The sequence below is a fragment of the Notamacropus eugenii genome, chromosome 5, assembly GCF_028372415.1.
Source record: "Notamacropus eugenii isolate mMacEug1 chromosome 5, mMacEug1.pri_v2, whole genome shotgun sequence".
In the NCBI taxonomy this organism is placed as follows: Eukaryota; Metazoa; Chordata; class Mammalia; order Diprotodontia; family Macropodidae; genus Notamacropus; species Notamacropus eugenii.
The window spans coordinates 80,166,832-80,193,585 of NC_092876.1; the positions used below are offsets into that span (position 1 = coordinate 80,166,832).

The 26,754-nt window shown below is 41.4% G+C and overlaps 1 protein-coding gene and 1 long non-coding RNA gene across 5 annotated transcripts; one reads left to right on the forward strand and one right to left on the reverse strand.

The window, feature by feature from the left end:
- Positions 1-1,177: 1,177 nt before the first annotated feature.
- On the reverse strand, positions 1,178-26,734 carry LOC140504690 (uncharacterized). Of its 4 annotated transcripts, none has more exons than XR_011967196.1 (5): positions 26,101-26,734; positions 18,094-19,889; positions 13,846-14,023; positions 6,286-11,309; positions 1,178-1,945 (listed from the first exon to the last, which is right to left on the reverse strand). It is a non-coding gene; the product is annotated as an uncharacterized lncRNA (long non-coding RNA). The 4 variants fall into 4 exon arrangements; XR_011967195.1 differs by having other exon boundaries at positions 1,178-3,318; XR_011967197.1 differs by having other exon boundaries at positions 1,178-6,382; positions 11,193-11,309; positions 26,101-26,726.
- On the forward strand, positions 16,398-22,346 carry MYCBP (MYC binding protein). The gene is made up of 5 exons (XM_072609982.1): positions 16,398-16,625; positions 16,829-16,901; positions 19,668-19,716; positions 20,631-20,760; positions 22,067-22,346. The coding sequence occupies exons 1-5, from the start codon at positions 16,611-16,613 to the stop codon at positions 22,109-22,111; spliced, it is 312 nt and encodes a 103-aa protein (XP_072466083.1). The 5' UTR covers positions 16,398-16,610; the 3' UTR covers positions 22,112-22,346.
- Positions 26,735-26,754: the final 20 nt, after the last annotated feature.

Genomic DNA, 26,754 nt, shown 5'->3' on the forward strand with positions numbered 1-26,754 from the left:
CTTCACCTTTCATTTTCCACCCAGCTGCTTTCTTGGATTTCATCATCTCCAGAAACTCATCATTCTGCGAGATGAAATCCATGTGGGAACTCTCACCTCCTCAGGTCATTTCCCATCCTGGCCCCAGAGCTGGGCACTCCTCAGCCCTTTAGGCTTCTTTTTATGTGTGGTCTCCCCCATTAGGTTGTGAGCTCTTTGAGGGCAGGGACTGTTTTATGCTTATCACTGTATCCCCGGCACATAGTAGGCACTTAATAAATGTTTATGGACTATGATTCTGACTTACTCTTTTAGCCTCATGATGAAGAAAGGGGTCAGCACCGAAATACTGAAATATATTCAAACTTAAGAGATAATTCCCGTTCAGTGTTCAAGTACTAACAGCCTTCAAGAGAGAAGCAAGAGGAAGTTGGTATGTTGGACTGACAGCATTTGTAGGTTGCTCTTTGGTGATGAGAGAATTGTAGGAATTGAGTGAGCCACACTGGCTCCATCTTGTGACTCACTTCTGGAGCCAACTCAGCTCCCTATCTATTCAATTATGGGTCTGGCCCAATTTCTGTCTTGTGAGAAAACTTTATTAAGTTATGAGTTGTGAGAAAACTTTCTTGCATGGTTGAACCTAGCCCTACATGGGCTGCTTAGAGACCCCCTAGGTTATGCTGAGCAGAAACCCAGTCAGATCTGAAGATCCAGGCCAGGAGCTTTCTCACAGTCATACATCTCAATCAACTCATACATCTTATTTAAAAACTGCCCTGTCCTGGTCAATCAGTTACTGTTTCCTTGTTCCTTTGATGGAATTCAGACATTTTTCTGTTTTGATAAGGGTTTCCTGTACCGATATCTAAGTGTTCATCATAATGCTTTATGATTTCAGTTCAAAGGTCTGGCTATGGCTGGTTTGGGGATTCAGAAGAACTACTGACTCTCTGGGAAGTGTAATGGAAACTGTACTACCGTCATGCGCTGGACTCTGAACTGCTCTCTTTGATGGAAAGCTTTTTTTATCCTAATGTGGCTATTGGGCTCTCACAAGACCCATGCGTGGGACTGATAACTGGCAAAATGAGTTACTTAATCTCTGAGACGTCTCAAATTCAGGGCCCAGGATGCTAACTGAAATAGAGTCATTTAGGTCAAATTAATATAGGAAGCACAATCAGTTCTGCCAATGTCAAAAACATCTCTTGTGTTTTGCTTTTTCAAAAACATTTTTCACATTAGTCATGCTGTGAAAGAAGAATCAGAACAAAAGGGAAAAATATTAAAAAAAGAAAATAGTCTACTTTGATCTGTATTCAGACTCCACAGTTCTTTCTCTGGATGTGGATGGCATTTTCCATCCTGAGTCTTTCAGAGTTGTCTTAGATTGTAGCATTGCTAGAAGAGTCAAGTCTGTCAAAGCTGGTCATCCCATAACGTGGCTGTTACTGTGGACACCGTTCTCCTGGTTCTGTTCACTTCACTCAGCATCAGTTCATGGAAGTTTTTCCAGGTTTTTTAAATTTTATTTTTTATTAATTTGTTTTCAGTTTTCTATAATCACTCCCATAAGCCTTAGATTTTCTCCCCCTTCCTCCCTGCTTCCTCCCCAAGACAGCATGTGATCTTATATGGGTTTCTATTCTTCTTAAGCACATTTTCACATTAGTCATGTTGTGTAGAGGAAACCATGAGGAAAAACAAAACAAAACACAACACAAGAGAAAATATTCTGCTTCATTCTGCTTTCCAGTTCCATAGTTCTTTCTCTGGATGTGGATGGGATTTTGCCTCGAGTCCTTTGGGAATCCTTGCATTGCTGTGAAGGGCATAAGTCTTCTGAAATCTGCCTACTCATCATTTCTTATGGAACAGCAGCATTCCATTACAGTCATACACCACAACTTGTTCAGTCATTCCCCAATGGATGAGCATCCCCTCAATTTCTAATTCTTTGCTACTGCAAAAAGAGCTGCTATAAATATTTTTGTACGTATGGGTTCTTTTCCTTTTTTTATGATCTCTTTGGGGCACAGACCTAGTAGTGGTATTGCTGAGTCAAAGGATACATATGGAAAAACATCTTTTGTAATGAACAAGTAGCACTTATATCAAGGATCTCTTTATGCATGGTTCTTGCTCCCTGATAGGGCCCTGTAATTCTTTTTTATTTTTCAACATGAGAATTCTAGAATATCAACATGGAAAGATGTCTTAGAGTTCATGTAGCTCAAGCATAAATTCTTTCACCCCTAAGGAATCATCCCGACTTCTTAAACATTTCAAGGGAGTGAGAAGTCACTCCCTTTTATTTTAGATCTTTCATTATTAGGAAGTTTCTTCTTATCCTAAACCTAAAATCATCTCCTTGTAACTACTCTTCTTTTTTCCTATCACTCCCTATCACTGCTGTCACAAAGAAGGCTGCATGTGAAGTGAGAAGACTTGTAAAATGAAAATGGGAGATTAAATAATATCTGAGATCCCTTTCAGATTTAAATATATGAGCTTATAAATTTGCTCTTTTCATTTTCAATATTTGAAAACAGTAAATATGTTCTCCCAACTTTCTTTTTCTCCACATCTAAGCATCTTGAGGTCTTTGAACCAATTAAAAAGTATCACCGGCATTTTAAGAAAATTTAAGCTGGTATTTGTCAGATAAATTCCTTATGTTAAAGTATGAAAGAATAGGAACTTGCTTAGCTTAGGGGGTATCAGAAATGGAGACATTTTCCATAGCTACTGCAAGTCTTGACTAGAATGAAGTACATGTTAGTTCCACATATTATAATCTCTTTGTCTGGTCACTAATGGTTCCTAATGGGTTAAACTGGACATAGCAGTAGGATTTAGCTAACTATGAAATAAGAAATGACTGATTAATTAGTCTTAATTAGAGGTTAAATGGAGAGTTATTGGTCATTCAGCTCTAGAAACTGAGGCCTGTGCTTACAGCTACAAAAATCATAAGAAGAAACATTGAGATGTCACATTTGGGCCCTATTTATTAGGCAAAAGGCAACAAAACAGCACAAATCATTGTCATCCTGACTCCTGTTTTTTTCCATCTCTGGACTTGAAAAAAGCTCTAATGACTTGCTTGAAGTGGAGGTAGTGTGTGAGAGCAGGATGACCATCACCTTTGGAATCAATGCCCCCTTTGTCCCTTTGTCCTCCCTGTGTGACCTGGGGCAAGTCATGTATCCTCAGAGGGCCTGAGTCTCCTCATTTGTAAAACAAGCAGCTTGGACTCCATGGCCTCTGAGGTCTCTTTCAGCTTTACACGTACAGGATGACCTTTCAGGGAAATGGGGTCATGACCACATTTGGCTGGAAGTGAGAGTGATACGGAAAGCAAAATGGATTTTTTGTTGACTAGCACCCTTAGTTCATAAAATCATCACTGCCCTGCGTTGCATGGAATATTCCAATAAGCCTTGTTGTCATCAGAAGGGAGTAAACTCAGAGGGTAAGCTGGGTGTGGCCGATGGTGCAGCCCCTAATGATACCTGATCCTCCAAAGCAAGATAGGTTTTGGTTTTTTATCTTAGTAAGGAGTGGCCAGTTAGAATGATAGGAGTTTTTCATTATATCATACAGTTCCTTTGCAAAAACAGGACTAAAACAAGTAAAACCATTTGAGAGGCAGGCTGATGTACTAGAATGAGTTTTGATTGGCAGATAGGAGCCCTGGCTTTTCTACTAATTAATTTTACAACCTTAGGCAAGTTGCTTCTTTTCTCTGGGCCTCAGTTTCCCCCTCTGTAAAATGAAAGTGTTGCACTAAATGTAGCTCTGAAACTCAAGATTCTGTAAATTCACTGAAGCATTTTCCTTAATTCAATTAAATATGTATTTATTAAATGCCTATTTAGAGGTAGCTATGTGGCACTGTGGATAGAGCGATGGGCTTGAAATTAGGAAGGCCTGAATTCAAATCTGGATCGTTTACTTACTAGCTATGTGCCATTAGGAAAGTCACTTAAAAGTTATTTGCCTTAGCTTCCTCAGCTGTGAAACTGGAATAATAATAGCACCTGCCTGGCAGAGCTGTCATGAAAATCAAACGAGATAACATTTATGGAAATGCTTCGTATATAAATGATATTACTATTATTGAGTGCCAGGCTCCATGCTAGGCAGCAGTAAATATACCGAGTGTGTATATTTAAAACTTCTTTTTTTCAGCAGAACTAAAAATATTAAGAAATTATATTTTCCTCCAATGTCCTTTCCAGACTTCTGAGGGAAAGTGAGTATTAAGAAAAGGATGAAAGAGCTTTTCTTAGTGAAATAGATTAAGGGTGGCACTATAAGACAGAGTAATTCTAGTCTTGTTCAGTCATTGCTTATCCACCCACTTTAGTGACTTTCTCCTTTAGCACAGTACCTGGCACATATTGGTGTTTAATACGTTTGATTGATTGACTGAGAAAGGATTAAGATATCTATAGGTAGGATGGTGTTTGAGTGGTCCAAAAGGGAATGGGATTGAGGCTTGACTTGGACATAGATCAGTGATGAATTAAATAAAATTATTTCTGAAGACAAGCAGAAATCATAGTATGAGTATTAGGATTTTTTTTTATCATACAAAGAACTTGCTTTCTTAAAAGGAAGACTGCATCCTGTTCTTTACATAGTAAAGGAGAATTCTTAACTTGGGGCCCATGAACTTGTGATTTTTTAATTTAAATATTTGATAACTATATTTCAATATAATTGGTTTCGTTTTAAATTTTATATATTTTATTTTCTGTATTAAAAACATCATTTGAAGGGAGAGTCCAGAGGCTTCACTGGATTGCCCAAGGATGACAAATGAATGACAAAAAAAACACTAAGAACCCCTGTAATAAAGCCACCTACGTGATTTTCTCTCTTTTTAGAATTTGAGATGCTTGGAAACTTGCTAATCTTTGTATTTCATAAAAAAGGAGAATGAGAGTAGCCTATAAAATCTATTTTCAGATTAAACTATGTTTTATTATCCAAAAGAAATTTATGTAAATATTTAAATAAAATGAACATTTCCATAGCATTTCTTTAATGGAGAAAAATGATGTCTTCTCAAGGTCCTTTCCAGGACTCTGATTAATAGCTCAGTTGTTGATTTGTGAAACAAGAGAATAATTAGTCTCCTGGAGTCGCTGAGATTTCAAACTTATTTTGCAGGTGTCTTATTTGTGTGGGTCTCATTTTGTGATACAATTTTCCAGAAAGGATGGAGTTGAATTTCAACTTTTGTGATCTTTTGTGATATTCATGGCAGGTTTGAGACTCCTACTAAACTTGAAACAACTGAAATGAGCTTCTAGTTACCTACAGACACTTGTCACTTAAACAATCTGTACCTCTGAGAGGTCAGACACTGTTAGTGTAAAGTAATTTCAGAGCCCTGGCTGATGATTTGGGAAGTTTAAGAGTTTGTTGCAATGGGAAATCAAAGGTTGGGAAATTTATATTATATCGATAAAGTAATTTCCATAAATACATGCACATTTTTGACGGATTTCTGGAAAACCTTCACTCACTCACAATGTCACTTAAGGAATGAATAAGTAGAAACAAGAATCTCTTCCTTGAGACCAAGTTTCTTTGCTTTATACAGGTTTCATCCAAATGCTTTCTTTAAGTGTCACAGATACCCATGTGTAGACACAGTTTGATTGCTTTGGATCAGTCAATGGAAAAGACAATATGTAGATTATTTGTACAATCCACAGCAACTCTCCCTTTTAAAATATTCTAGAGTTTGGCTACCTAGGGCTGAAGAAGACCACATAGGGACTTTGGGGGCAATATGAAATCAAGGACGAATGAAAAGGATTTCAGTACCACAAAAGGCTTGTCTGGGTATATCCACATATGCAAACAAGACACTACCATCTATACTTATCACTTACACCTTGTTAATGGAAAAATAAGCAAACTAATCAGCATTTCCCAATTTAAATTACATCTTCTGCATTTCAGGCTTCTCAAGACAATCACTGGGGAAATGATAATGGTTTGGTTAATGAAAATGGTAAACAGGATGCCAAGTATCCAATGAGATGGATATAATTAATACCATAGATAGCCATCTTCAATGCATTTGCTCCAATAATAAACAGGTGATATATGCTAGGAACAGATGTTACCACACTCAAAGATGAAAAAAGAAATTAACAGCAAACAAGGCAAATTTGTCACCAGTTCTATCCTGGAGTTACTAAAGTCTGAAAATTCAAATTCAGACTGTCTCTTCCGGAAGACAGAGTCTGCAAACAGAGGGTCTGAGAGAGGATTACTTACCAAGCAAAGAGAGCACAAACTAAAGTCAAGCCTTTCCCACAGATATTTTCAATGACTCACTTGGTAGATACTCCTGACCCTTTAGGAAGGGCAAGCTCTGAAAAGAAACATAGAAGAAATTCCGACAATCTGAGGACTTTCCCTTCCTTTCCTCTAACGTCAGCAATGAGCAGCTTCAGCATTAAGTGTGTTTCCACTGACCTGTACATCTGTATGCTTTGTGATCTTTCCCACATGCCTATCACTCACTATATGACAATCGTTGCAGCAACAGCCCAGTGGAGTGTCTTGAAGATGGAAAGCCAGGAGGCCAGAGTCACTGGATCAAAGAGTATGTGTCTGGGAGTAATGTGTAAGAAGAATGGAAAGGTAGGAGGGGGCTAGGTTAGGAAGGGCTTTGAAGGCCAAACAGAACATTTTGTATTGGATCTTGGAGCCACTGGAGGTTAACTGAGGAGGGGGTGGGAAGGGAGGTGTGAGGGAGTGTGTGCGTGTGAAATGGTTTGTCCTGTGCTTTAGGAAAATCACTTTAGTGGCTGGATGGGGGATGGAGTGGGGACCCCTGAGGCAGCCGACATCCACCAGCAGGCTATCATAATAGCCCAAGAATGGATGATAAGATGGTGCCACTAGAGTGGTAGCAGTGTCCTTGACTGATAAGTGGTCAAAAGATCTGAACAGGCAGTTTTCAGAAAAAGAAATCCAAGCTATCAAAAGACATATGATAAAATGTTCTAAATCATGAATAATTAGAAATGCAAATGAAAACAACTTTAAGGTACCATTTCACACTCATTATATTGGCTAGGATGACAAAAATGGAAAATGAAATGCTGGAAGGTACCTACATGGATAGGTACACTAATTCACTCTTGGTAGAGCTGTGAACTGATCCTTTTTGGAAAGAATTTGGAACTATGCCCCCTCAAAACTACTAAACTGTGCATACTCTCACTCAGTGATACATCTTTAAGAGATCAAAGAAAGAGGAAAAGAACCCATGCGTACAAAAATATTTATAACAACTCTTTGTGGTGGCAAATATTTGGAAAGTGAGGAAATGTCCATCAACATGGGAATGGCTGAAGAAGCTATTGTACATGAACGTGATGGAATACTATTGTGCTCTAAAAAATGATGAAAGGGATGGTTTCAGAAAAACCTGGGAAGACATGGACAGTACAAAGTGAAGTGAGAAGAAACAGAATGATTTATACAGTAATGGTAATATTATAATCAACTTTGAAAGACTTAATAACTTTGATCAACATAATGATCAACCCCAATTACAAAGGTCTCAAGATGAACACGTTCACCTCTAGACAGAGATCTGGTCAACTCAAAATGCAGACTGAAGCATATTTTCTTCTGTTTCTTTTTCTTGCATTTAGTGGGGGGACATGACTAATACAGAAATTTGTGAACCATGATTATACATATTTCTAATGGGTTTTATTTTTGTCTTCTCAATAGGATTAAGAGGGGGGAGAAAGAAGGAGAGAATTTGGAGTGGAAAATAAAATAGAATTTTAAAAAACAGCTTTGAGGTGGAATTAGGACAGTAGAGAAGCAGGAAGATGTATAACAACTCTCCTGCCAAATTTCCTCCACAAATATTTAGAAAATATACCTGACTGTATTCTCATTGGGGAATCCATGGCACAGTGATTCATTTTTCCAGTCCAGTTTGGTTTAGGGAGACAGGTCTGCAGATGTAGGGGGCAGGAGTGTGCCCAGGTACTGAAAGAGGTCAGAGAATGGGCAATATGGAAAGAAAAGGTCCTGGAGTCCCCTGACCTAGCACAGGGAGCAGGAACAGGTGCCATCTGGCAGCTCTGTCACCTAGTACTCAGGTCCAGATCACAGACCAAGCATGGACTGAGGAAGAGACCTGTAATGAAGTGTGGCAGAGAGGAGCAGCTATGGCCATAGGCCCTCACTGGGTACTAAGCAAGGAACAAATTCAGAAGCAAACAGAGGCAATGTGGCTCTGATGTGAGGAGGTGAGAGGCAACTCAGTTCTAGCCTCCAGCCCATGGTGCAGCCTAGGGTGGGATAACCAGGTGGGGGTCCCAGAGGGGGACCAGCATTTCAGTTACTCTGAATCTGCAGAGTCTCCCAGTGGGCCAACAGTGACTGAATCCAACAGCAGTCTATAGAAACTCCCCCACAGTGACAAGCTGATAGGCCCAAACCTGGGTCAGGAATTTAGGGAGCTCAGAGCAGGAGGACAGGAAACACTTTGCCCTGGATCACACCACTTTGGACGCACTGAAAGCTTGCAGACCACAGCCTGAACTGTGAAAATAGCAGGAGAATACAAGATGCCAGAAACTCAGTCCAGACACTGTCCCCAACAGAAATGTGCAGAGAATAGCTTAATATAAAACCAAAGTCAAAAAGCAAGCTGGAAAAAAGCCCCCTTCCCTGAAAAAACCAAAACAAAAAATACCAGACAGAATCCTGCTGGGAAGCATCAACCCACAAATCCAGAAGAAAATGACTTGAGAACATCTACAAGAAAAAATCTCAAAGAAAAATGCAGTGTAGACACAAGTCCAACAAGAATTCTTGGAAGAGATAAAGCAAAACTTAGAAAAATGGCCTACAACCTGGTTTTAAAAATCCAATGAGCATGACAGAGGAAAAAATGGTAAAAAAAAAATAACTACAGAAAAACAAAAACAGAAGAGACTTACAGTTTGGAATAAGAAGTACAGAATCTTACCTAAGAAAATAAATTCCTGAAAATTAGAATTGACCAAATAGAAGTTAATGTCTCCCTCCATAAAACATCAAGAAATATTAAAACAGTGAAAAGACTAGAAAAAAACAGAAAAAATGAGGTATTTTATAAGATAGGAAAATAGCTTCAAACTCTTATTTAAAAATTCATTTGAGGACAAAGACGAGCTGAATTACAATAGCACTGACAACGGTAAGAGGTTTCATAACCATGAGGAACGACTGAAGAAACAGGTAAGATGGAGAATATGACTTAGGAGACGGACATGATAGGCATCTATAAATATCTGAAAGGTTTCATTTGGAAGAGAGAAGATTTATTCTTCATGGCGCCTGAGGAATTAGGAGCATTTGGGGAAGGGGGGCAGGGAGGAGAGTTACAGGGAGGTCCATCTCAAATATAAGGAAGAGCTTAATAACTGTCCAAAAATGTTATATGTTATTTTGTTGGTAATGAATTGTCACAACTGAAGGTGAGGCTATCCAAGAGACATCACATAGATATGATCATATCATTTAGATGAGTTTCTTTGCTACTTGAATAAAGACTTGCAGATGCCTTTCAAGATGAAAACGAGATGGCTTCTGAGATCCTTCTAATTCTAGAATTCTACAATTGAAAGTTACTCAAACAGAACCAAGTATGTTTATTTTAAGTGAAACCAGATTTGGGGAAAGACTCAAGATATTTAGTTCTGAGGCTAAAACATATGCCAAATCTCTTCTCCCTCTCAGGGATACCTCTAAACAGAGTGAGTGGGATATTGAGTGACAGTAGCTTTTTCTTAGACCATAGAATTCACTTCCTCCCCCCACCCCCAGTTTATTATTCAATTAGTATTTGTGATGTGCCAGGCACTGGAGATATAGACAAAAATGAAACATTCCCTTGTCCTAAAGCTCACATTCTATTGTTGGAAAACATGTACGAAGAAAATTAAATTCAAGACATGGACGATGTAATTTCAAAGGGGAGGGCACTAGTAACTTGGGGCAGAGCAGAAATCAGAATAGGATTCTTGCAGGATTTGACACTTAAACTGAGTTTTGAAGGATGCTAGGGATTCTATGAAGTGGAGGTGAGTAGGGAGTGCATTCCAGGCATGGGAGACAGTAGGTGCAAATGTTAGGAGATGGGAAATGTAATACTGCATAAAGGGAGCAGGAAGACCAGTACAACAAGTGCTGTATAATAACCCTGGAAATGTATGTGTGCCTCAAATTGTGAAGGGCTTTAAAAGTCAAACAGGGGAATCTGGATTTTATCCCAGAGGCCATAGGGAGCCACTGGAACTTTTTAAGGAAGAGAGCCAGATGGCTGGTGCTTCAGGACTATCTGCTTGGCAGCTATGTGGAGAATGGATGAGAGAAGACAGAGACTGATCATTCTTTACCTGATATGTTGGGACATACTAGGTCATTTCTTTAACTTATACATCAAACTGAGAAGAATAACTTACTTTCCTAATGATATTAAAAAAAAATCAACAAACATTAAGCTCCAAATATGCGTGAGGAACTGTGCTGAACACTGTGGACACAAAGATGAAACAATTCCTATTGCAGAAGGTGACATCCCAATGAGGGAGATAAGTATCCTCTTCCAATATAAAATTAATAAACATAAATGCATACAAAGTAGTTCAATATAATTTGGAAGGAATTAGGAAAGGTTTAGTGAAAATGGTACTTGGGCTGACTTAAAGGGAAGAGAGGGACTTGGGAGGGCATACATTTGGGCATGTAGGACGGTCACTGCAAAAGCAGAGATGGGAGACAGGCATCTTTAAAACTGCACTCTTTATCTTCCTCACAACATCTATTCCTTCTTTTAATTTCCTCCTTTTTGCTAGTGCCACCATCATTCTTTGGGTCACATAGGCTCATTTTAAGTTATTTTAGATTCCTCCCTTTCCTTTTCCACTCACACTCCCATGAGATTACATCTCCCTTCAAACTGTCTCTCACATCTATTAACTTTGCTCCATTCCCACTTTCCCATAATTGCTCCCCTCCCTTCTAATTTCTCAAAGATCTCCATGATTCCAAACTGATCTCTACTTCCTTTTACCCATGGCTGACTGTGTCACAGACATGCTAGTCTACTTCTCCACTCTGTCCCCACAACTTTGCTCATGTCTACATGATTCAGTTTCACACACTTATCAGCAGCTCAGATTCCTGCAGCCTTCAAGGTCCAGCTCAAATGTCACCTTTATGAATACGAAATGTTTCCTTTTACCCAGTGGTGTGTTGGTAAATATTTGACAATCAGCTCTCTGAAAAACAAACATATACACACGTAAGTAGATATACGTTTATTACAAATTGTACTGATATAAAGGATGTGTAGCATATGATTTACAAATAATAAAATATGCAAATACTCTTTATTGTAAATTCTACAGAGCTAAATCTTACAAAAGGCTTTTAGTAATTTTAAATTCCTCTACCCATAGCTAATCTACAGAAGTGAATCAACCCCGATTTGACACAGGCAGTTGCATCTTTATTTGCTCTTTCCCCCTAAAATTTACTGTTATTAAACCTGATATATGACCTACTGCTAAACCATTTCTCACTCATGCACAAATTCTATTCATTAAACTCTGAAAACACTTTCAGTTTCAGGCCTGAGTGCAACATTGTTAGCTTTTTAGTTATCTGTACAGCTGTAAGACCTGGGAACGTTTTTTGATTGACTTTATTTACAAAACCTCAGAAATCATGCAAATCAATTTCATGTTTAAAATTTCATTTCAATATATATATATATGTATACATTTTACTAGCAATCAATAGTAAAGTTAGTTCTTCCTAAGGCCAAGGAGTTTATTATATGTTAAAAGCAATGTCTGTAAATTTATCTGAGTTTATCAGATCTTCAACTTGAGATTCATACTTTCCAGTACCAATTTAAGTTTTCCAGAGTTCTTACGTATTAGCTCTTTGTTTCTAGAGCTCTTGATTAATTTTTGTGCTTTCTGAAAGTTAGTCAATTTTGACTGCAAATAAAATGCAGTAGTTGAAAGTAATGAAAATTCTTTAAGAAAGACATTCATTACAATAAAATCTTACAAGAAATTAATGTTAGCTTACTTCTTTGCAAAAGCAGAATCCGAATGAAGAAAACATGGATAATGCAGGCTCCGCATGCCATGCAGCAGTAGCAGCTTAAAATCTCCGTACCATCCATCCATGTCATCCCAACACTCCCCCAATTTTAGATTCATTAGCTACCGTTTCTAGACTAGTTTGATTTTTGTTAGACTGATGATAAACAATAAATTTTATACAGAATGATTAACTTGCTGTATTTCAGCTACTGAATCATCAAGTGCAAATTGCAATCGGTGATTCAAACAGGGCCAAATGACAATTTTAGGAGAAATTTCTGACTTTGTAGTTACTTCAGACTTTCTTCCCAGCACTTTACTAATGCAGTTAAACTTTGTTTTTCAAATATTCATTATCAAAGTCACCATCATTTAAAGTAGAAAATAACGTACTGAAAATACACTCAGCTGTGGCTGATAGCAAGTCTTTTAAATCAATATTACCAGTGTGGAAAGTGACTGTACTGAGCAATGGAAATAAATCATTAGGATCATTTTCTTTAAAATTGTGGGTGCCTGTCAATTATAATATAGATTTTGGCATTCTCTTTTATAAATTTTTAAGACATTTTTATCTTAATTTCTTTTACTATACGTTCTGCGGTCTTCTTGCATTATCTACCTAAACAATTCCCTATTCTAATGTTCTCCTGCAATTCTATTGCTTCCTCAGCATTGATAAAAGGCCTCTTCCATTGCACTAAACTGCAGACAACGCTGAAAGCTTTTAGGGCAGTGTTAGTTTATTATTATGTTATTTATAATACTTAGTTCTGAACAGGACATACACATTCCTAAAATCACTACGCTATGTAAAACTGCCCAAGGGAAACCACAGGGCTTATGGGAAAAATGGGATGAGGGATACAAAACTAAAAATTTTTGTCAGTGACATTAAAAAAAAAATAAACTTTCAAAAAGTAGCAGTTTTATGTGAATTAGTTAAGAAATACATAAACACTATAATAGTGGCTGATTCCTCCAGTTGTGGCCCCTGTTCATGGTGAATGCTTGAGGCCTCCATGAACAGTAACTCTGGGAAAGAAGCCAGGGTGCCCTGGGGAGGAATGAGGAGGGCTGGTCTGATCCTCCCCTGTCCATAGCTCCTACTGTACCAGGAGACAGATAATAAATATGTTTTTACTTTGAAAAAAACCCTGCAAGTTGCTTTCAAAAGTGGGCATGGGAAGGGCTGTAGTGGGTGAGTTATTGTAAAGTGGTGCAGGAGAACACACTCAATGAAATGAGGTCTGTGTGGGCATTTTGTGCTCAGTTCAGCTGGATGTAATTTGTTTCTTACTGATGAAATCATGTATAAGTAACCACGAAATTTGTACTATACTCAACTTGTTTCCTAATATGTCAACTGCATTGGAACAAATTAGAATTTTCAAAACAAGCATTATAGTAGAACTCGCTTCATTTAATTTCTGCACTACACTGGAAACTGAGTCATTACTTTCAGCAAATCTTGAATTGTATTGGCTTCAGAAATATATTATTTCCTAATTTTTTTTCCCCCACAGAGAAGCTTGTCTGATAGTTTTCTGATTGCTAAATATGTGCTACACTCCTTGGACACATGGAGATGCTTTGTCTGGTCATTCCGAAATGCTGACCTGCCAAACAATCCTTGTATGCTAATTTACTTTCTTTTACTTTAAGCCATTTGTCCTGTTTTGTAAATATAAAAACGCACATGATTATGTTTCTTCCTCTGATGAACACGATGGTTTTTCTTCAATGATTTGAAATTCGGTTCTGTTGGCTTCGTTGTTCCACACATTTCCATTCCTATCATTTTCTTTATCTTTTCACCTTCACATTTAAAAAAACTTAACAGATAACTGTCATTTTGTCATTTCATGGATCAGAATCTGAAAAATAATTTTGAGTTATGTCAGTAAAGTTTCAGAATACCATTTGGGAGTTCATTAAAAATTTCTGTTAATTTTTTTTATATAACTTTAGGAAAAACAAATTTTAAAGTAAAATATTTATTTTGTTTTTTATCTCACACCTGTTACTTCAGTGTGCCTTGTTACTTCTTGTAATACCCACTACTAGTTTTTGTTATTCTATTATGAACAATAATGTCAAAAAATCAAACTACGAATCTTTGATTACTGTCCAATTCGGCAAAGAAGTTGCTTTTATCACTGTTGAATGAATATAGTTCTGATCTGGCAACGTTGGTTGCAAGTTTCATTTACTTTAATGAGGAAAACAAAAGTGAAACAAGGAAGACATGTTGGAATTCCACTCAGGACGACTCACTTCTTTGAACTGGATAACCCTTTCTGAATACTGGAAGAACATTTCCTTACTTTTTTGTATATGTTAACAATGTAATGCCCTACAGACATGATATGCTTTTAAGTTTAATCTGTATTATCAACATTTCCTCCATTATTTTATTAAGTTAGCAATCAGTAGCAAAATAAAAACAAGTCCTGCTTTGTCGTGTTGCTGATTTCAGTGGTATAAAACGAGATTTGAAGTAGTGCACTATAATACAGTTTCTCTACCATACAGTTATAATGGATAACACTTCAAGGGCACAGGTAATAGTGAAAAAAAAAAGGAAATGGTGAATTTTGACTAATTATTACCTGTTCTTAATATAACTCATTTTTTATAAATATAATTTAAGTTTTAGTAAAGCATCTGCTTGCAAAACTCCGGAAAAATTAAGCCCCCTCCAAGAGGTGCCCGCACACTGATGCTAGGAGACATTCTATCTCCTGACTCAGGAGCGTTTTTATTGGCCATCCTCCACATGGGCAGTGAGTGGTTAGTTTCCTTCCTCATCCCATCTACTGGCTTCTCCTGCTTAAGTCCCAACTAAAATACTCTTTTCTACAGAAACTTTTCCCAAGCCCTTTTAATTCTAGCACCTTCTCGGCTGATTGCTTATCCTCTACATAACTTGTTTGTTCATAGCTGTCTGCATGTTGTCTCCCGTATTAGATGGTGAGCTCCTAGAGGAGGGCAAAGGGCAGCTTTAGGTCCTCCCCCCCGTTTAGCACAGCTCCTACTACACAGAAGCTTCATAAACGCTTACTGACTAACAATACCCATTGCGATTTCTCACCTCTGAAATAACATATCGATTTGTACGCCTTTTACTGTATTTTCCTGTTATCTCATCAATCGGATTATACATAAATCTCAGGAAGGCACATGTCATCAGACGATCTCAGCTCAGTAAAAGATGAATGGATATACTTAACATATTTTCAGCACAGGCATCTTGTAAACAAAGAGCGGCAGGTGTTCCTATGCCCTCTATCTTCTCCCCTCTACCTTAACTCCAGACAAGGAAATGGTAACATTGATATTATTTGGCTCCAGGCGCTGCACCTTTTTCTATTTTTAGCAGTCCCACCCAGAAACAGAACTGGAAACAGCTGAAGTCAGAAGGCGTAATTAAGACTAAGCCACAGGTGCAGGCAAATAAAAACACCTCGACTTGCCTTTTCTTGGTAAAAAGGGTCCGCGAGTAGCTGCGTTCTCCAGCTCAAAGGGATGCGGTGAGGAAAACCCTTTCTTTGCCAGCTTTAAGGCACCGTATAAAGACGTGGTGTTAACAAGCCCCCCACGGTGCCCCCCTCCCCAGCAGGGAGCCTCTGGGCGCCGGCTCCCTAGGGCCATTAATGGACCCCCTGCAGAGATGCCAAGTAGGCCAGAAAACGAAAAGGGAAGGAGGAGCCCATTAGAGGGCCAGACTGCCCCTTGCCTCTCCCGTGGCCAGCAGCGCCCTGCTCGTGGTACGTATCATGCACGCGTGCATGGAGGTGCCACCTCTCCTCTCTAGGGCCGGACGATCCCGCTTCGTCCCTCGCCTCGTCACGCATCACGTCTCTCGCAATCCCCCCTTCCCACATACCCAGGGGGAGAAGACGGGGCTAGTTCTCTGGGCCTCGGTTTCCCGGTCCGCACGAGGAGGGGGGGTTGGGCGGGCCAGCCTCGCGGGCCACTTCCCTTCCGGCGTTCTGGGGTCCTACGAAGGGAATCCCCGCAGCGTCTCAGCGGTCCCGGAGGTCGCCAGCGTGGCGCGGCTGGCATTCCCGCCCCACCCACCTCCCGTTTCCAAGCGTACCTGACTTAGTCGCGACAGGCCAATCGAGCTCTAGGGTGTCGACACGCCCCCCCTCCCTCGAAGGAGCTCACAACGGTCGGACCGGAAGAGGAAACCCGGCACTAGGACAGGCAACAACCGGCAGGGGTGGGCCGACCCATCTACGCAGACTCCCTGGGCACTGGAGCGCGGGAGGCGAGCGGTGGGGAAGCTCTCCGCGTCCCGGTCACCATGAAAACAGGCCACGCCCCGGCGCCACGGGCTCGCGGGCCTCCAGTGCGCAGGCGTACGCGCCTCCGGGCGCACGCGCAGTTCCTGGCCCAGGAACCCGGCAGCCACGGTGTGGGGCGCGCAGGCTACGCCGCCCGCTGCCGCTTGTCACTATGGCTCATTACAAAGTGAGGGGACGCGAAGGGGTCGGGACCGGGACGCGGGGCGAGAAGGGGCGGGAAGTCCGGGAGCCGGGGGCTCCGGCCTCGTGTGGGGCGTGAGTCGGGACTTGAGGGAGGCGCAGGTGGAGCCGGCGGACGGACCGGGGCGCCCTCAGCTCCTCCTCCCCGGCCCCTGACCCTGACCCTGACCCGCAGTGTCTCCTCCTCAGGCCGCCGACTCGAAGCGGGAGCAGTTCCGGAGGTACCTAGAGAAGTCGGGAGTGCTGGACACGCTCACCAAAGGTGAGTCGGGCGGCCGAGCCGGCGCGGGGGAGCTGCGCCCCAGCCCGCGGCCCTACGCTGCCTTCTCTTGGGGCGCGGAAGCCCTTTCTGCAGAACGGGGGGTAGTGGTGCACGCGCGGACTCCGCCGGGATCCCTCATTCCCAGAGCTCGGGCAGCTCAGCCCACCCATCCCCGGCATGCCTCTGCTGGGGGATGCCCCTACCGGGAGATGCCCAGGAGAGGGCAGGGGAAGAGAGGGGGTTCGTGGGGGAGACCAGAGCAGAGCAGGTCCGTCTGCACCTGTACCAGGGTCAGGGCTGCTGCTGCAGGGCCTTGCCCGGGCCGCCGAGTACGCCGCAAACGGAAGAGAGGACGACCCGTTTGCTGCACTGTGGGGCTCCAGCGCCCGCTCCCTGTTGTCCCCAACCCCTCCCCTTTATATGTCTCAGCTTCCCCTTTGCTGGCCTGGGAGTGGCGGCTGTTCCCCGGATTAGGCCAGAGGGAGAAAGATTAACTTCAGCGGTGGTTGCAAATCTAATAGTTGACAGATCTGGGAAGAGGTGTGACCCCCCTCCCCCATCTCACCTCGAGTTTGTGTTAATTCCACCACGCCTTAATCTGGAAAGCGTGAGGGTAGGTACAGGTTGGAAATCCAGTTGGTTAATTTAAGGCTAGTTTTTAAGCTGTTTAATGTGACTTAAGCCACTTGTTAATTTTTTTTTCGATTACGCAGTATTAAAAAGTTTTAAATACAAAGTAGTATCGGGACTGGAAAAGCTTCATCCAAAATTAAAATTATTGAAAACGGTGGGTTGTTTAGCTGCCCAGAATAGGCTGCTTTTTCTAGTCTGTTGAAATACACCTTTGTACTTTTTGGGGGTTTATATGAAGAGGCCCCCAATTTCTATTTTGCAGAATTCTGGTTTTAGTCGGGGGGGGGGGCGGTGTGTGGAGTTATAAACTGGTCATATTGTATCCAGTTCCTTAAAATGGAAACCTGTTGCTACAGTGTACCTTCCTTTTTATCCTCATCCCAGTTGGATTCGAGATTGAGGATGGAAGTTGGATAGATAAGGGAGCAAGGTAGAAGGGGCAAGACCAGAAGGTTGACCAAGGCATTTAAGTCACTTCAACAATCTTGAATTTTCATGGGGAGAGAACCAGGAGAGACAAAATTAAACAGGAAATTGTGCGTGTGAAAGTAAGACTTACCCTTTAGATCTGTATTTTAGAATCTGCTGGTTTGAATAGAATTCCTATCCTGGGCATCGATCCAGCGGCCAGTATGACTGCTTCCAAGTCCATATACCACAATCCTTCAGGTTCCCTTCTATCTCTCCTTTCTATTTAATAGATTCCCTACATTTTTCCATTAGTTACCTGTGGCGGGAGGGAGGAGGAAGAGGAGAGAACGAGACAGGGAGAAAGAGAGCCTGTCAAATATTTTGTCTTTAGATATTTTGGAAGGGTTGTTGTGGGAGGAAAATTAGATTTGTTTTCTTGGCCTCGGAGGGCAGAATTAAGAACAATAGGTGGAAGCTGCCCGAGAGACAGATTTTGGTTTCAAATCTGGAAAACTCTTCAGAACAATTAAGATTTCCAAAAGTAGAATGTATTGTATTGTTTTGGGAGGTATTGGGTTTCCCCTCAGTGTTAAGTCTTCAAGGAAAGGCTGGATGACCACTTGTTGGATGTGTTGTTGAGCAGATTCTTGTTCATTTAGAGGCTGGACAAGATGGCTGTGATTCCAGTGCAGATTCTGTGATTTGCATTCCATTCTTGAGTCCTTCCAAATAAGTGTACTTTTCTAAATGCCTTGTTCCTATACCTACCGATATGGGTACATCTGTATTTACAAAATTATTCAGCATGGGTAGTACTTTTCATAATATTTTCGACATTAGTTCTATTATTAATCCAATTCCACAAGGGTTTATATCTGAAGTGTGAAGTGCTGGAGATACAAAGACAGAAAGGAAAACAGCCTTGCCGTTAAAAGAGTTCACATTTTTTGAGTTTACGGTTCCCATGTGACATCTTGTCAGGGGTGCCAACCTTTCTTTTGAAGGATAGGCCCCTAGCTTCAACACTTATCAGCTGTGTGACCTTGGGCTAGTTCAGTTTGCTGAAATGGCTTTTTTTCTTGACCTGTATCAAGAGACTGTGCCAGTTCCTATCTTGTACACCTCTCAGAATTACAGGCAGAATTCCAGTTTGAGGCCAGTCTCTTCCTGCCTTATGGACAGGCATCTTATCAGTGGAATCATATCTGAGGATCTGAACACCAGAAAGCATGCTTTATTAACTTGTTTTAAGCACCTTCCCTTCTCCCTGAGATCACTGCATCACATTTTGAAAAACATGTCAGATTTTATTATATTGACTATTATATAGGAATTCCAGTAGTATGTATAATGTATAAATAATATACCAAAGAGAATTGTGAATAACGTATTTACATAAGATTTCACATTTGATTTAATTTATTCTATCCACTCTAGCGTAGTAGTGGTCATATGGACTCAGCATCTTGGTAAAGAATCTTATTTTACATAACAGGATCTGCCATTTCTTGACCTGTCCCTCGCTGAGCATGTTGATTACAAGTTATTTAAATTTTTAAAGAAAAGTTCCTTAATATTTCTTGCATTGAAATTTTACTTAGAAGAGTCCTTGATTCTTTCAAGGTTTCTTTAAGTAATTCTTGTAAGTTTTTTAAACTAAAAACTTCAGTCAATAAGTCTTACGGTATTTAACTGCTACTTTTTCTGCCTTTTGATTTGCAGTATTGGTCGCCTTGTATGAAGAACCAGAAAAACCCAATAGTGCATTGGAGTATCCTTTGTCCCACCTGACAGTCTTGGGCATTTTTTCCACATAGAAAACCTTGTAAATGTTGAGGGGAAGAAGGACTTTATAATTTGTCCATTCCAGTTCCTGAGTTGTGAGGTTTTGTTGAGTATCTGGTTGATCTGTGTGGAAATGACAGCAAAGGCAGCTGGGCATGGCTTAAAAAGAAAAAAAAAAAAAGCAGTGAGCACAACTGTCTGCCTGACACTCTGTGATCCTGAACCTCTCAGCATGTTGGACAAGATGCTTTTCTCTAAGGTCACCTTCTAGGACCTGCTGTTTGCCAGGCACCATGCTAAGCACCCAAATAGGTACTGTGACCCCTATTTTACAGCTGAGGAAACTGAGGCAAATAGGGATTAAGTGACCAGGGTCACACAGCTAGTGTCAGAGGCCAAATTTGAACTTGGGTCTTTCTGACTTCAGGCCTACCACTTTACTCATTGTGCCACTCAGCTGCTAATAAAGGGAAGGTTCCTACCCTGTCGTCTCTGATTTCCTTTTAGAGACAGGGCTGTGATTATTGCATAAGGATTCCAAGAATGTTTACGTATCACATAAGAGCTCTCATTTATAGTGTTTGAAGATTTACAAAGTATTTTCTCCATAACAACCATGTGAGGGAGAATGAAGGGCAGTATTAAATATTATTCTCCCCACTTCATAGATGAGGAAACTGAAGCACAAAGACATTTGCCCAAGGTCACAGGTAGAAGGATCAGAGGGGAGATTTGTATCCAGGTCTTCTGATTTCCAATTCACTAATCCAGGCTGCTTCACAACACACAGTAACATCATACATTATGTTAGCCATTGCTGGGGGACATTGCTGTTAATGCTCCTTCCCTGCAGCTTTCCTCAGTGTTTTAATACAAGAATATTCTTAACTCCACTATTAGTTTTCTAAAGCATCACTTAGGAGCTGCGACTCCAGAAAATCCAGAAATAGAGTTGCTTCGCCTAGAATTGGCAGAGGTGAAAGAGAAATATGAAGCTGTAGTAGAAGAAAACAAAAAACTGAAAACAAAGGTAAATGCTGAATTTTAAGGCACCCCTCCCTCACTATTCCTAGCTATGATATAGTAAAACCTTACAACTTTGAACATGCCAAAGAGAGGCTATTCAAAGTCAGTTAAAAAAAAGTTGGAATTACAGATTGTTAGGGAAAAAAGATAAAAGTTTTACTGTTTTCAAGTATGTACAAGTAATCTGAGGTTAATAAAGGGTTGTTAATATTAAGAATACTTGTTCTCAAGCAGGTACTTCGTGTTATACTGAAAAAGTTCTTTTGGGACCTACTTTAATGGGAAGATATGAATGACTAATAATTAGTATTCTTTCTAGGTAAATGTGTATTTCTCAAGTTATTTTAATGATTTTTCTTAAGTAGGCCAAACTGCCCCTTGAAAACTTGTTTTCTTCCTTTGATGAGCAAAATCTTATTTTTCTCAGCACAATGATAAACCTCAGCTTGGCTCTTAATTTTCATAGGCTCCAGATTAGTGTTGTCCAAATCCATGAAGTTTTACTCTGTCTTGAATCTGTAGTATGTTTTTTACATATAATTGTAATACTCGTGTAATTTATGTTTGTTAAATATTTTTCTCTTACTAGACATTTTGTCAGATGTTTATTTTGTCTTTCCAACTCATACCCAAATCCCACAGCTAACTGACAGGACCCAGGTCTTCTTTCTGAGTCCTGACCCAGTATTCTTTTCACAGGACAATTCTTCAACCTAGAAAATATTCTAGGTAGCACCTGTGATAATACAATGTACTGATGCTAATTTGTCCTTTAGTTTTTTTTTGCAAGTCAAAGTGCTGGTAAATTCTGGTGGGCTCATTTATCAGAATATCCTACACATTTTTTTCTCTGTACTTATTTTAGGAAATTTCTCCTGATAAATCATTTAGAACCACAGACTTGGTGGGCAGAGGAAAAATTTGCCTTACTGCAAGTCACAAGTGTCTAATGTGGTCAAAATGATTTGTCGTGAGAGTCCTAAAGTTGTATCCTCGAGGAAAATGAACAGCAATCCTCTTGAAGTAGTGTTCCCAAAAGCTGGGCATGTTTATTTTGATAAATGAAAATATTTGAAAATATCAACAATAAAATCTGCCTCTAGTGGATTTAATTCAATCAATCTTAGAGCCTGGAATGACTTTTAAATGGAGGCTTGTTTGGTGCAGGAACTGAAGCTAATGTTAAGTGTGCTGCTTCCTAATTAGAGTGAATATGATCAAGTTATTGCTGCTGGTTTTGTTGCCTTTGAGTTGCTTTTTACCTAGTTTAGAATCCAACTCACCAAAGCTCCTCTGTCTTTGCCCCATAGCTTGCTCAGTATGAACCACTTCAGGAGGAGAAGCGTGCTGAATAGGATTCTTCTCAGTTGAACAGGCACTGAAAACTGGCTTTGTACAATTTGCATAGTTTGTATAGTATATAATCAGTCTTTTATGGACAGATACTATAGAACTCTTCTAATATGTTAAATTCACTTATCACATTTAATTGTTATAAAAACACTTAGAATCACTAATAAATAAACTTAATATAATTTTCTTTGGCTCATAAAGCAGGAAAATCAAAAGTAAATCCTGATCAATTCTAAACACAGCCATCTAAATTGTCTTCATTACCTTAAAATGTAGTTATCTGTCATTTTCTCAGATTAAAAATGACTGTACTGTTGTTACATTTTAACCGAGCAAAAATGAACATGGAGCTGCCTTGAGTTGATTGCAGGATGGAAGCCCAGACCAGGACCATGCTTTGTAAAGCTGACAACTTGTAACTTCGAGGGTCTCCTGTGAGCTTGGCCTGTACCTGAGGAGATGCTGGGGAGGCAGCCACAGCCCTGCATGGGTTTCCCTGGAGCCCCTGTGGGCTGCTGAGATCTGTGCCATGGATGGCATTTTAGCTTGTGTTGGCTGGCTGGTCCTCACTCCTCCATTTTGCTGTTGTGATTGTGCTCTGGCTGCTGGCTCTCGTAGTGCTTTGTAGTGGGCTTTCCTGTGTTCCTCCTGCACCTTGGCACTGGCATATTTATTTTGCAGCTTGATATACAGTGGCACTTTCTGAGCCAAAGTTCATGGAACTTTAAACAGAGCCAGACCTGCAGCTACTAATGTACTGTGTAGCCTTGGGCAAGTCTTTTCTCATCAGACCTCAGTTTCCCCTCTGTAAACTGAGGGGCTTGCTCTCCATGGTCCCTTCTAGTTCTGATGTTCTGTAATTCTTGTGCCCATTTCTTCCCTATGAAACATGCTTATTTATGTTCAGCACTGATCAAAGGCAGTCCTGAAAGGAGACAGTTCTAGGACCTTGGTACCTGTAATTCATGGTCACTTGTAGAGGGTATCTCACCCCTATAGTGTTAACCCCTTTAGTTTTTCATCTCACCCTTAGTATCCCTGTGAAGTAAGGAGAGCAGGTTGAGGTAGGAAAAAAACTTTTTACCTTTCCCCCAGGCTTCTCTTAGGTTACCTAATGTTATTGATCCTTGCTCTGAGCCCACATAGTACTTAAGTGATCTCATTTGGGGATCACTTCACCTCTTGGGGCCTCAATTTCTCATCTATAAAACAAAGGGGCTGGACTAGATGACCTGAGCTACCTTCTGGTTCTAAATACCATTGCTTAAACTATACTTTTGTAGATGGTACAGTGTCTTCTAATAACCATTGGGAGTATGAAAATGTCTCCTCTATTAAGACTGATTTGCTGCTTAGTAAGAACACATTACAACCTCTGTTGAAAGCTATTCCAACTTGATGGTACTAAATCTAGTTAATCCAATGTGCCTTGCTGGTCCCACTCTTTACATCTGTGGAGGTGGTTTAAATGCAATAGTGTTAATTCATCTATTTTTTAGTAAGCACCTACTATGGGTAAGGTGCTGTGGATTATAGAAAAATGAATTCAATCTAGTAGTAGAGAGAAACTACCACTGATTGCATTCCCAGACCCTGTAAAAAGTGCCACAAGAGAAGGAAATGAGGTATTAAATTCAGTTGGAGATATCACTTTTGCCTTTGGGGGAAAAGTGGGGTGAGGTTGGGGCAAGCAAATGACTTGCATTTACCTAGTTTTAAGTAAATGATGAGAAGCCTCCATGGATGAGTGTGGGCAGGTTAACTGCTGGGAGCTGACCATTTCCTTTTTGGAGGGGGTTACTACAGTGGCAGATGTAGGGCATACATCTTGGACAAAGTTGCATGAATCCATAGCTAAAGGATCCACAAATTTCCTTAGTATGGTTTCCCCCCCTCCACCAATGTAGATTTCTGCTCTAATGCTAGTTACATAGCCTTTGAGAGTTGCTGTGGCTGAAAAATCCATTATTATGTGGCCTTGTTCTTGAAATTTAGATTGACTTCAGATGAGATTACAGCCTGTCACCGGGTTCCTACTTCAAGAACCCAAGGTCACCATCAGCATTTACTCTACATTTGTTATATGATGTGGTAAAATGTGGGTTGGATGGGTGATCATGTGGCTAATTAAAGCTGGTTGAACTTTAACAAAGAGTGTGGATTTAATGGCTCTACATCACCTTGGGAAGTCTTCAGTAGCACACCGTTGGGCTCTGTCCTTCTATCGGGGTGTTCACCAGAGATTTGGATGAAGATCAGAAGGTATGCTTATTAAATGTAAAGGGCTAACTATTGCAAATGACATGACCTCAAGGGATTGGAATATGGGGCCAAAGCCACTAACCTGAAACTTAACAAGGCAAATGCATACTCCTGCAATAAGGTAGACATTAATTTGGAAACAATGTGTAAAAAATCTAGGGATCTTAGCTGACCACAACGGTTGGTATGAACTAACTTATGTTGCTTAAGACTAGCTGTTTGAAACAGCTGCAATAGAATATCCTCAGAAATTAACCCCAGTGTATTCCGCTGTTGTGACACATCTGAAATACGAGGTTCATTTCTGGGATCCTACATTTTAAAAGGAACATGAGCTGGAATACATCTGAAGGAGGGCAACCAGAGGGCTGGAAATTATGCCACATGACCAATTGGGAATGTTTAATTTGAAGAAGACAGGGCAAGAAGATTTGTGATAATCAACATTTGAAAAGTTATCTTTTATTGATCTCTTTTTGTCTTCTGATATTTAAAGGATGTCATTTGAAAGTGGCAAAAGAATTGCTTTGTGTGCCAGAGAGCAGAAGGAGGAGCAAATGGGAAACTGAAATTTTCCCAATTCAAGAGAAAAAAATTATAGAGTAGGTGAGAAGAATGTGATCACTGAGATCTAATTCTCCTTCCTACTTTATTTGACAGATGGGGGATCTTAGGTTCAGAAAATAAGTACCTTGCCTTAGATAAGGGATTCAGACCCAAGACCCTTGACTCCAAATCCAGTATACTTTCCTGTCTGACAACTGGAAAAGGCTGCCTTAAATGGTGGGCTCCTGTTCGATGAAGGTATTTAAGTGAGGAGGCTCTTTTAGGGATGTTGGTATAGAGGGTATGAGGATGGATTAGCTGAACTCAAGGGTTGCACAGAACAGAGAAGTCTATTCAACCTAAATTAAAGTGGTTCATCTGAAGGACATGTACAGCTCATGCCTCCTGCCTAGATCAAAATAGCCAGGAGAGCACTGCCTGACCAGAAAAAGAAGACCTGATGGAATCCTTAAAGGTCTAATTGTGTCCCATCGTGGTAGGCAGAAGAGGCAACCTTTTAGACAGAACTAAATTAGGAATTTTTCTGACATAGCCTCAAGTCAATGATAAAAAAAAAAATGATTTTTTCTTCCTAACAACCAAGTCTCAATATTTTCTATCGATGAAATCCTGGCACAGAGGAATACCCAACTCAGAGAACTAATCTTTATTTCCCATGTTTAGTTACTTAAATCTTTCTCATTAGGGCTGGATTGACGGATCAGATGCTAGCATGCACACTAACAACCATCCAATTACATGGGACTTTGAGGTTTTAGGCAGCGCTTTGCTCACCACGTTGTTCTGTGAGGTCGACAGGCTCAGAGAGGCGGTGACTTGTGCCCCCCACCCCCAGACCCGCATTTAAAAGAGCTACGATTCCACCGGTGGTCCACCCTGCCTACCTAGATCGCGCACAACGCGGGTAGGTACGTTCTCCCAACGAGGCAGAGGGCAGCCCCATCACGCCCACCCATCCTGTGCCTCTCTCCTCTGTCCTCCCGTCAATCCGCCTCAAGGTGCGGGGCAGGGGGGCACCCTATTCACTCACTGCTCCTGTAAAGGGGAAGAGTGGCCTTGGGGGTCGGGAAGGTTTCCGGAGGAAATGGCCTCGAGCTGCCGAGGGAAGCCCTGGCATCTCCAAAGCTATGCCAACGGAGCCCAAACTCTTGACAGGTCTTACCAGGCAGGGAGGGGTTTTGAGCACGGGCCTGGCTGTGTCCTGCCAGGCGTCCGCGAAGGTGGAGAAGGGCATCAGCCGCGGCTCCCGAAGTTCTGAGTCCGGGGCGGCTGCAGCGGATCTCCCAGTGCCCCATCTTCTTCGGAAGGCGGCCCTGAAGGCCTGACCGGCCCATTGGGCCAGCGCAGCGCAGACTCCTCTCCTAAGCGGGGGGCCTCGCCGCCCCTCGGGCCCGGAGCTCTCGTCCGCTGGGGGAAGAGGAGGAGAGGGGATCGAGAGACAAAGGAGAGCGCCCCTGCAGGCCCGGGCGCCGGGGACGCGCACTCGGCCGGCGGGGGCAGAGGCCACCGCCACAGGCGCCGGGCGGGGCGGGGGGGAGGGCGCCCGTGGCCCCGGGCTCTCAGGCCGCGCTGGGGGGAAGGGAGGGGCAGGGACCGAGCCAGCCCGACCGGGCCTCGGAGCTCATCTAGGGGCACCCTCCTCGTGACCCTGTTCTCCTCCTCCTCTCCTCCTCCTCCCCCTCCCTCAGCGCCCAGTCAGGTGACGTAAAGCACGTGACGAGGCACCGCCTACCCTGCTGCCTGAGAGTGGCAGCGGCGGAGTCCAATAAGAGGGCGAAGCTCGGGCGCCGACCCAATGAGCGCGGTGAGGGGCGGG

Bases quoted from the DNA above. Each gene is read 5' to 3' on its own strand.
- MYCBP (XM_072609982.1), top strand. The intron at 16,902-19,667 runs GTGAGTCGGGCG...TTTGATTTGCAG, and splicing joins GCTGGACACGCTCACCAAAG to TATTGGTCGCCTTGTATGAA. The intron at 19,717-20,630 runs GTATCCTTTGTC...CTCCACTATTAG, and splicing joins AAACCCAATAGTGCATTGGA to TTTTCTAAAGCATCACTTAG.